Source organism: Strongylocentrotus purpuratus, unplaced genomic scaffold (genome assembly GCF_000002235.5).
Source record: "Strongylocentrotus purpuratus isolate Spur 01 unplaced genomic scaffold, Spur_5.0 spur5_scaffold_12, whole genome shotgun sequence".
Lineage (NCBI taxonomy): Eukaryota > Metazoa > Echinodermata > Echinoidea > Camarodonta > Strongylocentrotidae > Strongylocentrotus > Strongylocentrotus purpuratus.
The window spans coordinates 6178760-6195370 of NW_022145597.1; the positions used below are offsets into that span (position 1 = coordinate 6178760).

Consider the following 16611-nt stretch of genomic DNA (forward strand, 5'->3'; position numbering starts at 1 on the left):
ATGTAGCAAACATTAATTTAAAAAATAATAACTTGCATTTTAAGTTGTTTTTTTTAGTATGAAAATGATGTGATTGTTACTTTCTAAATGTAGAATTTTCTGACCGATTGGCAACGTTGTTACCAGCAACCATTGTCAACACTATTTGGAAAGGTATGGCATTTTTGTCGCTTTATTTTCACTTTTTTCAGCCTAATGTGCAACATTAGGCTACTTTGTAAGAATTTTCCCGTGGCTTTCATTTTAGATATCCGTGATGAGGCTGTTTAATTCGTGTTTTTATCATTGAAACATATTTAAAACATGTATTTTCCATGGTCGTAAATTTTACTTTTTCAATTAGCCAGTGCAGTCCCATATGTTCTTAATGGTGTAATTGTCAAATTACTAGACCCTATGCCAAAAAATAGATCTCAAAATCGAGTGGAGGTGTGAAACCATTTAGCCATTACTTACAAGAAAAGATCTAGATTATGATCCACCTAGATCCAGTCGTCTAGAATAATATTTTCGTGTTCGTTTTTCATATTTAGAAAGGAAAACTTAAAGTCAAATAGACTTTGCTCCTTTCTTTTTCTTCTTCTTCAAGACAGTTCTTGACTTGAATTTTGAAATTGAATGTTGAACTGAAGTTGAGGTCAAATTCTTCGGTTGGTTTTCTTCTTCTTGAATTATCGATTTTTTCAGTTTTCTTCTAATTACCAAATTACTTATTACCGGGTGTACTGGAAAAATGCAGAGATCTGCTGTTGAGTTGTGTGTTTAGATCTAGATCCATCTGTCTTCTCAAATACTAGTTTTTTGTTTTCTTTCCCTTCTTGAATCTTGCTCTTCCTTTTCTTTTGTTCTCCTTCCCCTTTCAGCTTCTTCTTTTATTCTTTAAGTTTAATTTGTATCTTCTATTTTCCTTTTCCTTCATATATCCTCCATCTTGTTATTCATCTGTTCTTCCTCTTATTGTTATTCTCAACCTACTTTGTCTTTTTCCATTTCCTTTTCCTGGCTTCTCCGACTTCTTGTTCCTCCTCAATTGTCTTGATGTTGTTATTTATTTTTCCATTACCGGTAAACTTCATTCTTCAAGATTTGATTTCTTGTGCAATTTGAGTAGTAAACAATGTTCAAAAACCATTTATTCATCTGTCAAAGTGGATTTTAATCATTAATATTAATTGTTACAAATGGTACAACCTGTACTTTTGTATATTGATCATTTTCTCTATCTTTTATGTGAATCAATGATTAGATTCTACTTGTATTGTTCATCTGTTTTTGTGAATTAAACAAACAAAAAACAACATTGTTTCCTTTCTCTTTTTACAGCATAAAGAAAAAAATGACTGGCATCAATACAGAGCTTGAGATTCAGGCCCATGCCCTCGTGGATCGAGTGATTGACAATGCTCGGAAGCGGATCGTCACTGATCTAGGAGACACATCCGAGAGCTTGAGTCGTCCCCTATCTGAAATCAAGACGTATGATAGCTTGCTATACAGGGAGACAGAGGAGTATGAGATACCGAACATAGAGTGGATGACAATTGAAGAATTTAATATTGACCTGGGAACTACGAAGTTGGATGAATTTGTAAAGGTATAGATATCCTTTCATTATTACGTTCTTATTACCGGATCTCCTGGGGAAAATGCAGCCATTCCTGCAGTCCGATTTTCTGGTCTATCTTCTGCTTGTTGCTATAATCTCAATTTCTATCTAGTTGGTAGTTCTCTTATATTTTGCATATACAGTCAAACCTGTCTACAGCGACCACCCAAGGTAAACAAAAATGTGCTTGTTGTAGACAGGTGGTCTTTGTAGACAGGTTCCTTTAGTACATGTTCCAATGAGAAACCATTTTCAAGGGAAACAACAAATGTGCTTGCTGTAGACAGGTGGTCTTTGTAGACAGGTGGTCACTAAAGCAGGTTTGACTGTATTTTAGGACTTTTAATATGAAACTTTAAACAAAAATTGTATTTTAACATGGGATCACCTTTGAAAGTAACATACATTAGAAAAGTTATGTGATATATTTAACTACATTTATCATGTACACTGTATCACAAATTGGTTTTATTACATACAATTGCATGAATGTAAAACCCTAAGTTCCATGAAAATTAGGTTTTTATTATTTGCATCACAAACTGGCTTTAGATGCTTTGAACTTCTTGATCCTTTTGATATAGAACATAAATGCTTTCTGTCCAGATTTAGGTTTTCACCGATTGTTGGAAAAATCTTACAAAAGACGATTAGATATTATTATTAGTTTCTTCTATTAGAAGAAAGTTTATTCATTGACTATAAATTACAGTGCTAATGCCCTTCTGAATCTCAGTACATAATTTGTACCTTATTTTGTTAATGTTAATTGATGTCAAGCCAATGGAAATCAGACTTCTCTATCATCTTACCATGAATTTTTAATCTTGAATCATTTTAAACTTGAACTTCAACTTGAATGTTATTATCCAATTATAAACACATAACAATAGGTATATTGGAATAGCATGAATGCTAATAGAGCTTGGTACCTTTGACCATATGAAAAACACTGTTTGTGTACATATAGAATAAACAAACAATTTCCCAATGTTATGTAACCAGCATATATTTTACTTGTTATTGTATCCTTCCTCTTCCCACCCATCTTAGACCTGGGAGTACGACAACAGCTGGTTATACTGCATTGATTTCCTGAGAGAGGAAGATGACAAGTATTGCAAGAAGTATCGCTACCAGGTCCGATGGAGCATTCCTACCCGGAGAAAACCTGTCCCTCGAGCCACTGCCTGTGTGTACTTCACCTTAGAGGTCTCCAAAATCAAACCTAAGGTATGCTCTGATTTAGTTTTACCATTTGGGCCCTGTTTCATTAAACCAGTTAGCAATAACAAGTTCCAATAACTGTTGTAAGCTATTTTTATGAAACAAGGCACAGTGCCATTTGGTTCTTCTTTCTCAATCCCTCTCTATCTTGAGCCTTCTTCAAAAAAAATTGTCACATATCTTGTCTGACACATGACACCATCCCAGTAGACCTGTAAATTGTATGCATACTTTTGAAACGATGGTTGTTTTGACAACCTGATAGCTTGCCCATGGCTTGCCTGACATAGCAACAAGTAATGTATGCAGAGTAGATTCCATGTGTTGTTGTTCACTTATAACAGGTTAATGGAATAACTTGTCACTAGGTCCCCAGTATAAAAAATATCCATTAATTTGAATATGTTATTTAACCAGTCTGTTCTTGGTCTACCTCGTCCCCTGTCTACCATTCACCTTTCCTTCCAGGGACCCGTTCCACAAAGACCTTTTTCAATGACAAATGACAAAAATCAATGAAAAATCTGCTAATAACCAGTTAGAAGCAAGGATTTCACTAGCTTTACACAAACTATCATTTGTCACCGATGACAAGTTTTGTGAAATGGGGCCCTGGATATCTCCTTATTCTCTTTAGGTAGTCTCTCTGTTTCTTTTACAAGCACAATATTTTCTAACCATGGTGTAGTGGCTTTTTTTTGGTGGTGTATATTATGTACAAATGCTAAATAATGTTACCAAGTTTAATATATCAATGTACTAATTTCTTTACGGTGGCCTTTTGAGTTATTGAAATACCGGTACAGCAGTGCATATACTAACAGTATTTCCCTCATTGTTTGTGTTTCAGACGTTTCCTGTATCTGTATACTATGTGTTTGAGTCCAACCGTCTTGTTCACCAACCCGGTCAGTCCAGGTTCAGGGATCGCTGGCTTAAAGACACCATTGACACCAAGATTCTAGTCATGGACACCGTCACATTCTGAAGAAACATTAACAACAAACTCCAAAAGTGCAACATTTTATTTCTAAGGGACAATTATGACTACTACTATAAAAAATAAATTATGTTTTTAAAGGACAATGTGACTACAGATGTTGTGTCAGTAAACTTCTGTTGGATACTGACATTTTAAGGAAACATTAAAACTGTATAAGCAAGGTTTTATCAAAATATATCTTAAGGACAGTTGCGAGTATGAAGGTCATCTTAGCAAATAAAATTAAAAATCCATGCTCATCACTCAAAAAAAAAATGGTAACACAAAATACAGTCAAACCTGATTTAGTGGCCACTTCTCTATAAAGGCCACCCGTCTTTAGTGGCTATGTATTTTGTCTCCCTTGGGTGGCCTAAATTTACAGGTTTGACTGTATTGATCATAAAACTACATGATATATAGAACTTTTCTGGCTTTTTAGATTGGTTTTCTCAAAGGAGTATATTTTCACATTTTTCTTGAGAACAGCCCTTTTTTAGCCAGTAGGTTTATAAGGCAGGAGTTCTTGATTGATTTAATAAACAATGGTTTAAATTCAGATATTGAAAATTGGACAGTGGAGCCAGGTATATAAAACTAGCAAAGCTCTATCTCTCTCTCTTTTCCTATAGGCTTTTGCATGCAAAGCATGGAGAAATGAATTTGCTTGTTGTATTTATTCAGCCTATTAATAGTTAGTTCCTTTTGATGGTTGAAATATACCTGTTCCTGATGTGTATCTTTCCAATATAAGTTATTATATGTGTATATATTCAGCGATAACTTGTAAATATATGTAGATAAAATATATTACGTAATAAAATGAATGATTTGTCACAAATTAATGTTTTGATATATTTTTTTCTTCTCCAAACTGTTTGCACTCTGTCAAGTGATTTTGTTTTTACCTTATTAACAACAAATGTGAATTCGATTCTGAATTCCAGTCCGGAAATTTATCACTATTGACAGTATTCTGAAAAGTGGTGCAAATTTAGGTCAGGTTGAAACTCCGACCTAATTTTAGTGGGTTTGAGTCAAAAACACCAATTTCATCTACATTGCAACTTCACAATAGAAGAGACATCAGTCATGATTTTTACTATGAAAGACCATGTATATTGTTTGGTCCATTTATTTTGAATATAGTCACTACATGAGATGTCACATGATTAAAATTTTACATCAAAATTACTTCCAAGCACCATAATAAAACAACAGAAACAGTTTGCTTTCAGCAGCAATGGAAGACAACATACCGTTATACATATGTAACCCGAATGTCACAATTTCCCAGGTTCATAAATAAAGAAATTTAGCTCGTTGTCAATAACAACTGCAAATCAAGTAAACATTGAAATAAACAAAACTTCCACAACTTACAACTATAACATTATAAGGTATTATAACTTATAACTAAACCGATTATTATCTAAATATTAAAGTAACCAAATTATTAAATGTTCATGAACTCGCTCGCGATACGCGGTTGATCAATATATCCGGCATCTCTGTGTCGTTGAAGAGGACGTCGCAGCACGCAGAACACAGGAACAAGTTGAACGATAGCTTGAAGCTTGATGAATTTCATCAATTAAAAGACCCTAGTAAAAGATCCGCCTAGTAAAAGATCCGCCTAGTAAAAGATCCGCCTAGTAAAAGAGCATAATAAACAGAACTCTTCTAATAAAACATTCCTTAAGAGAGGGAAAGATAAATATATATATATATATATATATATATATATATATATATAACAAGCTCGTCCCTCAATAGATTAAATTAAGAAAAGAATGAGAGTTTGCCTCTTGATTTATCTAATTAACTTTGGAAGAATCAATGTGATTCTGTCAACTTAATTTACTCAGTTATACTTATAACTTAGTTTAATTCATGATTAACATGATACAATCCTTTCAAAATAGTACTTATCCCACGTTAGTAAATATAAATAAAATATGTATACATCACAATAATTGCATGCAATGAAGATAGCATAGTGCACCAACTGTTCAGTAGAGTTTTCATTCATATCATTATGAGCTATAATGAATGCGATAGGGATGCCACAGATAGATAGCTCGATCTATCTGATTGACCTGACCATATCGCTTGATTTAGAATTTGCCAAAATAACATTTGACTTTTACAATTAATGGAAAAGTCCAGCAATTGAATATGCGTAATAATGCTCCACGCTGCGCATAACCTTAATGAACAGCAAATACACATTACCAGTACATCAGTAGATAAGGTTAGTAAATCTTATCTACAACCAAGTATCTCAAACCACCAAATTTAGTGAGAGTTCAATGACCTCTTGCACGAGTTGCCATTACCCTAAATAAAAGCCAATTATCTTTCAGCATGGGCTATTTTAGGGCTCGCATGCTATGCAGTATAATAACTGCAAAATAATCTCCCATAATAATCTTTTCTTCTCATTTAACTGAATTGTTTGATCAGCAGAAAGAATCAATCTTGTATAACACACATCTGAATTAAAAAGTTATAGAATGTATGCTACAGTCTCAAACTACACTCAGAGTCATACAAGCAAAATATAGATATCATCATGATATACACACACTTCATACAACAGAGTAATGAAAACATACATAGCAAAATATAGTGTTCTTACCTAGTAAAAGAGCCAACACTTGCTTGCAATATAAAATCAGGAACTGGGATGATAACCATGCAACTCATAAAGGTTGAAGTTGGATGAAATGCCCAATCAAATATAATACAGGAAACTCTCTCAAAACTTAGAGAACTTGAAGAAGGTAAAGTTGATATATACGTTTTGTATATATATATATATATATATATTGAAGAAGAAAATCAGATAGAGGCTACAGATATATTTAGTAGCACATGCTCCAACATGGAGATTGAATATATACAGGGCAGTGTTCGAAGCAATGGCAGCTGGGCAGAGAATGAGCTGGAAACTTAAAGTTTCAAAGTTTTATTAAACTGTCCAGACCCACATTACCCTTCCTTCCAACTAGACTTCTTATTGGTTACCTAACATCATGTGATAGGACCAAGCTTGCATCCTTAACTAAAATGACTCATCCTTTGTCTCAAACCCAATACTCCAAGCCAGCTCTCTACAGCATGGTCTAAAAGCTCGTCTTTTCTTAGTACAACCACTTAAAACTATACTTCTCCTGAATACAGAGATTAACAGTAGCAACATCCTGAAGGGACACAATCTACCTGCAAACACCACTTAAGTAAAGAGGGTCCTATTAAAGGGAATAGACAAAGGGGAAAGGGCACCGAATTCTGTGGGAGACAATATAATCCCAAACACTGTGTCCAGTGTTATTGATGGTCAAAGCCCTAGCAAGTAAGTTATCTACCAGCAATAGTTTTTAAACTGGGAGAAGAAAATAATCTGGGTGAGAACAAACCTATATTGCACTAAACTGCATAAGGAGCACAAAGCAGAGTTTGTTTCTTAGAAGTATGAGATGAAATGAATGGATACAAAGAGAGAGAGAGAGAGAGAGAGAGAGAAAAAAGAGAGAGAAAGAGAGAGAGAGAGAGAGAGAGAGAGAGATAGAGATAGGAAAAGAATAAATAACAAAATATGATTTTAGTAACTGCCATTTTTATGGGGGTTACATCCTCCCTCCTCAAACCCTGTTCACTCCGTGAACATAAGTAAAAGTTAGACAATATTTAAAATCCAAAAATCTTCTGCCTTAACCCAGCAAATAACCTAGAGGAGGTAGCCGATCTTGTCAGAGGATCACCCAAATCGCTATATACCATGCGCTGCGGCGGCTTAGAAGAGCGCGTTGAGCGTCGGATGGATTGCGGCTCGGGCTCTGCGTCTACAGCACCAGGTTCGATGTCTGGTAAGACAGCAGGTACATTGCTAGAAACAAAAGGATTCTCAAGAGATACATTACCTATTTGATCGACGGGGTCAGCACCCATTTCTTCGCCATCAGTATTCTCCCTCCTCAGAATCTGGTCCCCGTAACCTACCTCTTCGGCCCTCTGCTGGGGCTCTATCAGTTCAGGAGCTTCATTCAAGGGAAATAAGACTTCTTCATCACTTTCGATCATACTTACTGCAGGACTGCCATCTTGGATACTTCCTTCATCACTTTCATCTTCCACTATAATGGGAGATGGGATCTCAGGAATGGGCCTTACCCTATCTGGGACAAACTCAGGGGCATCCACACGGAGGCCAGGGGCAGGTGGCATCTCTGGGAAAAGTAGAGCGACACTCTCATCATCCGAGGCAGATTCATCACTTGAGTGACTCGGTTCGGCGGCTAGAACCTGTTTGGATCTAGTCCGATGTGATGGACCTTTACGGACTCTTTGCACAATGGGGGAAAGCAAAGTCTCATTAAAATACTCAATTGGTAGGAGGAGATTTCTATGGAGGGTTCGTTCTCGACCTTCTCCATTCTCCGGCTTTACTTTATAGACAGGCATGTCTGGGTTGATACGCCGTACAACTATTTGTGGCTCTCGAAACCACTTGTCGGCTAGCTTGTGCTTGCCAGTCAGACCGACATTTCTCACAAGCACTCTGTCTCCTGTCTGGAGATCATTTTCTCGCACCTTAGCATCGTACCTTTTCTTGTTGGCCTCGGCCGACTTGTCTGACGCCTCAGATGCAAGCTTGTAAGCACGAGCGAGTTGTTCACGAAGTCCCTGGACATACTGAACGTGATCCGTGCCACTATGGTTGTCTGGACTCGTGCCAAAGCGCAAATCAACAGGTAGTCTAGCTTCCCTACCAAACATCAAAAGGTATGGGGAAAAACCAGTGCTATCATGCTTTGAACAATTGTACGCATGCACTAATGCACTAACGTACTTGCTCCAGTTTTGTTTCTTCTCTTCCTCTAGGGTTCCTAGCATACTTAGTAAAGTTCGGTTGAACCTTTCGGGCTGGGGGTCACCTTGAGGATGATATGGGGTGGTCCTTGACTTTTGAACTCCAAGGAGCCTGGTCAGTTCATATATGACTTTGCTCTCGAAGTCTCTGCCTTGATCGGAGTGAAGGCGTTGAGGCAAGCCATAATGTACAAAAAAGTTCTCCCATAAGACCTTAGCCACAGTTTTAGCAGTTTGGTCTTTTGTTGGGAAAGCTTGCGCATATCGAGTGTAGTGGTCAGTTACCACTAGTATTGACTTTTTGTTAGAGCGGTCTGGCTCTAAGGACAGAAAATCCATGCAGACCAGCTCCAATGGACTCGTCGTCTTGATACTAACCAGTGGCGCTGATATGTGCTGATGTGATTTTCTTGCCACGCAACGGGGACAGTGCTTCACCCACTCTGTTATTTCGGCACTCATCTTGGGCCAGTAGAACCTGTCCCTAGCAAAGGCTATTGATCTTTCAATGCCGAGATGACCCACCTCATCATGGATGCCTCTCATAGCTTGCCTCCGGCTACTTGAGGGCAGGACGAGCTGGTAATGAGTCTTCCCAAGGGAATCTAAGAAAGACCTATAGAGGATGCCTTGCCTCAGCACGAGCCTATCAAATTCACGGAGCATGAGCTTAGCATCACGTGGTACACCATCCAACGAAGAGGGTTTCTTACCTTGCTCTACATGACTCCGGACCAGGTTCACAATTTGGTCTGCATTTTGTGCCTGGGACCAGTCTACCTTGTTTAGGTCTGAGCCTTTTGCATAAAGGCTGGGAATGGACTCGGCACTTGCACAAAGGGTCTCTATCATAGGTACATGTTTATGGGTGACCTTAGGTATGGGGCCTACTTCTGTCTTGGGTACAGCCTCGTACGGCTGGTACAGGGCACTGATGGCTTCCTGGGGGCAGATTACATCGGCGTCATCCCTGAGCCGTGCCTCCAGGTCACTCAGCTTCCACTTTTGGCGCTGTTCGTATTCCTCGTCCAAGGCAGGGTTTTGAGGCTTGCGAGACAGTGCGTCGGCTTCAATATTTGCCTTACCTGGCTTATAGTGGATGGAGAAATCGAAACATGAGAGTGCAGCCAACCACCGATGGCCTGTGGCGTCGAGTTTGGCTGAGCTTAGTATATATGTTAGTGGATTATTATCTGTCATAATCCGCGTACCCTTAGCTCCATACAGATACTCACGGAACTTGTCTGTAACTGCCCACTTAAGGGCTAAGAACTCCAGCTTGTGGGCTGGGTAGTTCTTCTCACTTGCTGATAATCCTCGGCTGCCGTATGCAACCGGGCGGAGCTTTCCTTCATGCTCCTGGTATAGGACACCACCCAGACCGTCACGACTCGCATCAACATGCAAAACAAAGGGTTGTGACAGGTCTGCGAAGGCAAGCACTGGGGCAGAAACAAGTAGTTTCTTGAGTGCGTGGAACGCATCCTCACACTCACTTGTCCAGAGGTCACTAATGGAATCATTAGCTCGTCTAGCATTAGGGTCAGGCTGCCTCTTGGGAGGTGGCTGCCCTCTCTTCTTTGGGTATACACACCCAATAGTGAGAGCATTCAGTGGGCGTGATATCTTGGAGTAGTCCTTGATGAATCGCCGATAGTATCCTGCAAATCCTAAGAAAGACTTTACTTGCCTGATAGTTTCTGGTCTAGGCCACGTTGCGAGGTCTGCTACCTTGTCTGGGTCTGTCTGCACTCCCTCTGCCGAGACTACATGACCTAGATACTTGACCGACTCACAACAGAATTGACACTTCTCAGGAGATGCCTTCAAGCCAAATTCATGCATCCGATCAAGCACTCTACCAAGGGTGTCGATTTGTATCCGTGGTTGGGGGGGATGATAGGTGCCAAAATATTTTCGGCAATGGATCAAAGCAATCAAGAGGTAGAAGCGTGTGGCAAGTTGCACCCCTCCCAAGCGCGTAGCCAGGATTTCATTTTAGGGGGCGGTAGTGAGCACGCGAAGCGCGGTCCCTACGGGGTTGCGTGTAGGGAGGGGGAGTTCCCCCCCGCGAAGCGCGGAAGCTTTGACGTTTCACTAAATTATTAGAGAAAGAAGACGATTCGTTGGACCGTTCTCGACTCTTAATCCTTGTTTGAATCAAGTTCCCCTTCCTCCGCGTGTAGCGTGGAAGCTCTGACGTTTCATTAGATTATTAAAGACAGAAGACGATTCGATGTACCATTCTCGACTCTTAATCCTTAATGTTTGAATCAAATTCCCCCTTCCCCGCGCGTAGCGCGGAAGCTCTGACGTTACATCAGATTATTAAAGAAAGAAGACGATTCGATGCATCGTGTCCTTCATGAATTCAGTTTGTCCCCTACCGCGCAAAGCGCGGAACCTTTGACGTTTTACTAAATTATAAGAGAAAGAAGACGGTTCGTTGCAATTTGGACCGGTTCTCGACTCTTAATACTTGTTTGAATCAAGTTCCCCTTCCTCCGCGCGTAGCGCGGAAGCTCTGATGTTTCATCAGATTATTAAAGAAAGAAGACGATTCGATGGACCATTCTCGACTCTTAATCCTTAATGTTTGAATCAAATTCCCCCTTCCCCGCGCGTAGCGCGGAAGCTCTGATGTTTCATTAGATGATTAAAGAAAGAAGACGATCCTATGTACCATTCTCGACTCTTAATCCTTGTCTGAATTCATTTTCGCCAATTCCTGCGCGAAGCGCGGAAGCTTTCACATTAGTGAAAGAAGACGATTTGTTGTATCGTGTCCTTCATGAACTCAGTTTCCCCCCTACCGCACGAAGCGCGGAAGCTTTAACGTTTCAATTTATCATTACTCTTAATCCTTGTCTGTATTCATTTTCGCCCATTCCGCGCTTAGCGCGGAAGCTTTCACGTTTCATTAAATTATTCGTAAAAGAAGACGCTTCGTTGTATCGTGTACTTTGACGTTTCATTTGATTATTACGCTTAATCCACGTCTGAATTCAGTTGCCCCCTAACTGCTTTGCCCTTTTCACTGAATTATTAGAGAAAGAAGCAATTCATTGTACTGTTCTCTATATGAATCCTTGTCTGAATTCAGTTTCCCCACTGAAAATAATTTGTGTTACAAATAATTTGTGACATAATAATTTTTCTTTAAAAATGAAAAATCTTTTAGGAAATATCAGGAAATAAAATGAGTGAAAAAAACAAAAATAAAGATACAATGACGTGAATTTTAAAAAGGGTGAACGAAAACAACATAACAACTAGAGAACTATTTTATAAGTCATACTAATGTCCGAAAATCTTTCTCCTTGTCTCCGATCTCATCACGAAATCGTCACAGAGTTCATCTATGTTTACACTGTCCAGGATTGTCTGATGTGCATTGCAGATTGCAATTTTTGCGCTTCGCGCTTAACATTTAGCTCGTTGCTTTTTGACGTTGCGTCTTTGCATTTGGCGCACTGCATTTCTATGATGCTGTTGATTGAACAAATTGAATAAATTCATCAATTCCTGATGAAGCCGTATGAGCGAGAATTCTATTTATTATTGTCTCACATACGGTTGTATTATTTACTTCGTATATATGTATGTATTATGGAAATGAGATAGTAAAATGTGTATATCGGTGGTCATCTTGCGAGTAATAACCATTAACTACTCTCATCGGGCTCTCATCCTTAATTTTTCTCTTCATTTTTTTTTTTTATTGATGGCGAATTATTGGGGGGGATGATTGTACAGGCCATCCCCCCCACCTGAAATATTGGGGGGGATATATCCCCCCCATCCCCCCCGGGATCGACACCCATGCACTCTACCCAGGCGCTCCTCCATCTCTTCTAGCGTCTTAGAGAAAATGATGAGGTCGTCCATGTACACAAGTACCTCCATCATGTTTAAACCTGACATACACTTCTCCATCAAACGTTGGAAAGTGGCCGGGGCCCCTTTTACACCCTGGGGCATTCGCTCGAACTGGTAGAAGCCTAGAGGACAGATAAAGGCTGTCTTCTCTTTGTCCTCTTCACGCATGGGGATCTGATAAAAACCTGACTTCAGATCTATCACCGAGAACCATTTATTTCCATTAAGGCAATCAATGGCCTCTTGAATCAGAGGGACTGCATACTGGTCAGGAATCGTGCGTGAATTGAGGGTGCGGTAGTCTACGCACATTCTCAAACTCCCATTTTTCTTGCGAACAAGAACAATTGGAGAAGCGTATGGACTTCGAGACTCTTTGATTACTTTGTGGTCAAGTAGCTGCTGCAGATGTTGTTGCAGATCCTTCAAGTCTGAAGGGGCTACCCTCCTAGATCTCTCCCGGAATGGCGTGCTGTCGTTGACGTTGATCTGATGCTCAGCATAGGCAGAGCATCCCAGGTCAAAGTCATGCCTGGAGAACACAGTTTTCCTCCGCCTACACTGATGTAGAAGGCGTTCCTTCCATTCAGGGGTTATGGGGCCCCAACTAATAGGGAGGTCCGCAACATCGATATCATGTGGAATGGTGGTGCCCATTTCTGCACTGGTAGCAGAAGATGATGCATGGATGGCATTAGTAGAGCCCTGATTGGGAGGTTGGCGGCACCACTCTGTGATGAATAGATCAGCCAGTGGATAGTTCCCAGGGATGGTGATTTGCTTTGAGCTCTTATTGACAAGTAGAACTTCGACCTTACAAAAGGCTTCCCCAGGGACCTCAACTACTGAGGGTATCACTTCTAAGCCCTTTGCTAACCTAGTTGGGGAATGGGACTCAATGACCGCAGTCGCTGGTGCCCGGAGTGTGTTTCTACATTGACCTATTATGGTATGACGGCTATGAGGTTGAATGTGGACTTCGTGTCTTTTTCTTGTTCTGATGGTGCCGAGTTTACCGTCGGCAGGGAGTGTCTGTTTCTTGGAGAGAGAAGAGTAGATGTCTTTACACAAGGGACTTATCTGCAAAGTTTGTGCAAATCGAACCCCAGCTAACCTCTTACATGACTCAAAGCAATTACGGAAAAGACCTGAATTTGTTCCTATAACCACTGAATGGTTTCTTTGATGCTTAGCATCCGGCACTACTAGGGCTAGAGTACTGAATTGGGTCCCTGTCCCGCTAAAGGCCTTGTCAAATCCTATATTAACATAGGCATAGCCTAAGTAGGGTAAGGTTCCGTCACCGCCATGATAGAGTACTAGATCCCTCATAGAATGCAACTCACGATCGAGCTTATCGAATAAGCTCTTCTGAATGAGTGTCACCTGTGAGCCGCTATCTATGAGGGAAGTAGTCTCTATCCCATCCACCCAGCACTTCTGGGTGATACTTTCCCCAACCAATCCTGGGGGAACATCGCATACCTGTTGGGGTGCTGTACTTAAGTGGACTCCTGGTCTCCCCTTACCAGGCGTCCTTTGGCGTTTCCCTGCTTGCCTAGGATAAATTGGATCAGTTTCTTGTTGATGGCTTCAGGGGCAGCTGGGCTGTTGCATATTCTACTTATATGCCCTACCTCCCCACACTTGAAGCAAATGACCTCAGATGTGTTGCCATGTGGCCTGGGAGGAGGCGGCCTGTGAGGAGTCTGCTGGATTGGGGTGGATTCAGAGGGGATAGAAGTACGAGAAATTTGGACTGGTTGAACTGGGGCCTCCACACGGTTATGTGCGGCGGCACGCTTACCTGCGTCTACTCTTTGCCTCGGCCGGGTGAGGCTGGCCTTCATGGAGTCTTCTTCCTCCTGCTTCCTTACAGAGGATAATAACTGCAGAAATGAAGGAGGGTGGGTTAATTTATCGCGGAGTTGTAAGTTGATCAGGAGCATCTCATTATACAAAATGCCCCTGATAAACTGCTTTAGTCTTACCTGATTGGAGTCTGTAGGTTTTACTACTCCACGCCTCACTACCTGTCTCAGTATCTCCTGCAAGCGAGAAAGATATTCGGAGGGTCGCTCGCCCTCGAGCTGCGTGGTATTATGGAATTTGACGAACAGCTCATCATCAGTGTTCGTGTCCCCATAGGCCAAATCTAAGGCCTTGAGGTACTCATACGAATCTGCGTGGGGAAGCTCACGGCGGAGGTCACCAATGATGCTTGACGCCGGAGGGCGCAGCGCCTCGCGAATGCGCTTTCGGCGCTCGCCATCTCCGAGATCCTGCCACTCATCCATCTGACCCTCAACGTGCTCTATCCACAAAGGATACGAGTCCTCATCGCGCGCGGGGTTCCTCGCGCCTGAGAAACAGCGCAATTTTCTGTAGTTTGTTGTAAGCGCGCATTTTGATAACGACGCAGACAACGAAGGGACTTCCCGATCTAAGTTATTTGTGGCTGGGCTAGGGCTAGGGGAAACATTTTCTTTCTTGGAAACCTCTTCTTTAAGCAATGCGGCTTCTTTAGCTTTCTTCCATTCGTCTACCAACCCACTATCCTTTAAGTCTTTAATGTTTACCCTACCTTCTTGCGAGGGGTCCCTATCTTCCAACCTAACTACCTGGCACACTGTGTCCCCATCTACGGATATATGGATCTCCTTCCCTACACCGACAATAGGAGTGGCTCCCTCAAACATACAGAGTATCAAAGTTTCGTTATTAGTTGGCTCATTCTTTCTGAGTATCCCACTTAAGGTGGGAAATCGATCCGAAATTGCCAGGGCAAGTACCTCATCAGGCATTGCCATTGTTTGTGTTACAAGTAGGAGGGCATTATCTGCCGTTATTCCCTCCTCCTTGCACCACTCCTGCCCAAATTCTTTCAAACTGTTCGCTGCCATTGCTTCTACTAACTTGTGCAAGTGTTGGCTCTTAAACTCTTAACTATGATGACGAAGACAATTACAATGCCTTCAACAATGTATAATACTAATTGCTTACACTAGCAATTAAAACTTAATAAGCGGAGAATATTAATTAATTACAAGGTAATTATAAAGTATCTATCAAATAAGTAATATTAATTATGCATATATGCAAATTTAGTTCCCGGACAAGCCCCCAATTTATGTAACCCGAATGTCACAATTTCCCAGGTTCATAAATAAAGAAATTACACTTGAGGTTAAGTTTTAACAAAATAACCTGGCAATGCCTTTATTAGCTCGTTGTCAATAACAACTGCAAATCAAGTAAACATTGAAATAAACAAAACTTCCACAACTTACAACTATAACATTATAAGGTATTATAACTTATAACTAAACCGATTATTATCTAAATATTAAAGTAACCAAATTATTAAATGTTCATGAACTCGCTCGCGATACGCGGTTGATCAATATATCCGGCATCTCTGTGTCGTTGAAGAGGACGTCGCAGCACGCAGAACACAGGAACAAGTTGAACGATAGCTTGAAGCTTGATGAATTTCATCAATTAAAAGACCCTAGTAAAAGATCCGCCTAGTAAAAGATCCGCCTAGTAAAAGATCCGCCTAGTAAAAGAGCATAATAAACAGAACTCTTCTAATAAAACATTCCTTAAGAGAGGGAAAGATAAATATATATATATATATATATATATATATATATATATATATAACAAGCTCGTCCCTCAATAGATTAAATTAAGAAAAGAATGAGAGTTTGCCTCTTGATTTATCTAATTAACTTTGGAAGAATCAATGTGATTCTGTCAACTTAATTTACTCAGTTATACTTATAACTTAGTTTAATTCATGATTAACATGATACAATCCTTTCAAAATAGTACTTATCCCACGTTAGTAAATATAAATAAAATATGTATACATCACAATAATTGCATGCAATGAAGATAGCATAGTGCACCAACTGTTCAGTAGAGTTTTCATTCATATCATTATGAGCTATAATGAATGCGATAGGGATGCCACAGATAGATAGCTCGATCTATCTGATTGACCTGACCATATCGCTTGATTTAGAATTTGCCAAAA

General features: G+C 40.2%; 2 protein-coding genes across 2 annotated transcripts; one reads left to right on the top strand and one right to left on the bottom strand.

Moving 5' to 3' along the window:
* The first annotated feature begins 121 nt into the window (after positions 1-121).
* On the top strand, positions 122-4091 carry LOC100892143 (A-kinase anchor protein 14). The gene is made up of 4 exons (XM_003724419.3): positions 122-153; positions 1324-1594; positions 2660-2839; positions 3684-4091. Exons 2-4 carry the CDS (start codon positions 1337-1339, stop codon positions 3819-3821), a joined length of 576 nt encoding a protein of 191 aa, XP_003724467.1. The 5' UTR covers positions 122-153; positions 1324-1336; the 3' UTR covers positions 3822-4091.
* Positions 4092-14071: 9980 nt separating this feature from the next.
* On the bottom strand, positions 14072-14866 carry LOC100892502. Its single transcript, XM_003730806.2, has 2 exons — positions 14561-14866; positions 14072-14458 (listed from the first exon to the last, which is right to left on the bottom strand). The coding sequence occupies exons 1-2, from the start codon at positions 14864-14866 to the stop codon at positions 14072-14074; spliced, it is 693 nt and encodes a 230-aa protein (XP_003730854.2).
* Between the last annotated feature and the right edge of the window lie 1745 nt (positions 14867-16611).

Excerpts from the sequence above, each read along its gene's own strand:
- LOC100892143 (XM_003724419.3), top strand. The coding sequence starts at position 1,337 with ATGACTGGCATCAATACAGAGCTTGAGATTCAGGCCCATGCCCTCGTG. Across the intron at positions 1,595-2,659 it reads AGTTGGATGAATTTGTAAAG|ACCTGGGAGTACGACAACAG; the intron begins GTATAGATATCC and ends CACCCATCTTAG. Across the intron at positions 2,840-3,683 it reads TCTCCAAAATCAAACCTAAG|ACGTTTCCTGTATCTGTATA; the intron begins GTATGCTCTGAT and ends TTTGTGTTTCAG.
- LOC100892502 (XM_003730806.2), bottom strand. The coding sequence starts at position 14,866 with ATGGATGAGTGGCAGGATCTCGGAGATGGCGAGCGCCGAAAGCGCATT. Across the intron at positions 14,459-14,560 it reads AACCTACAGACTCCAATCAG|TTATTATCCTCTGTAAGGAA; the intron begins GTAAGACTAAAG and ends TCATTTCTGCAG.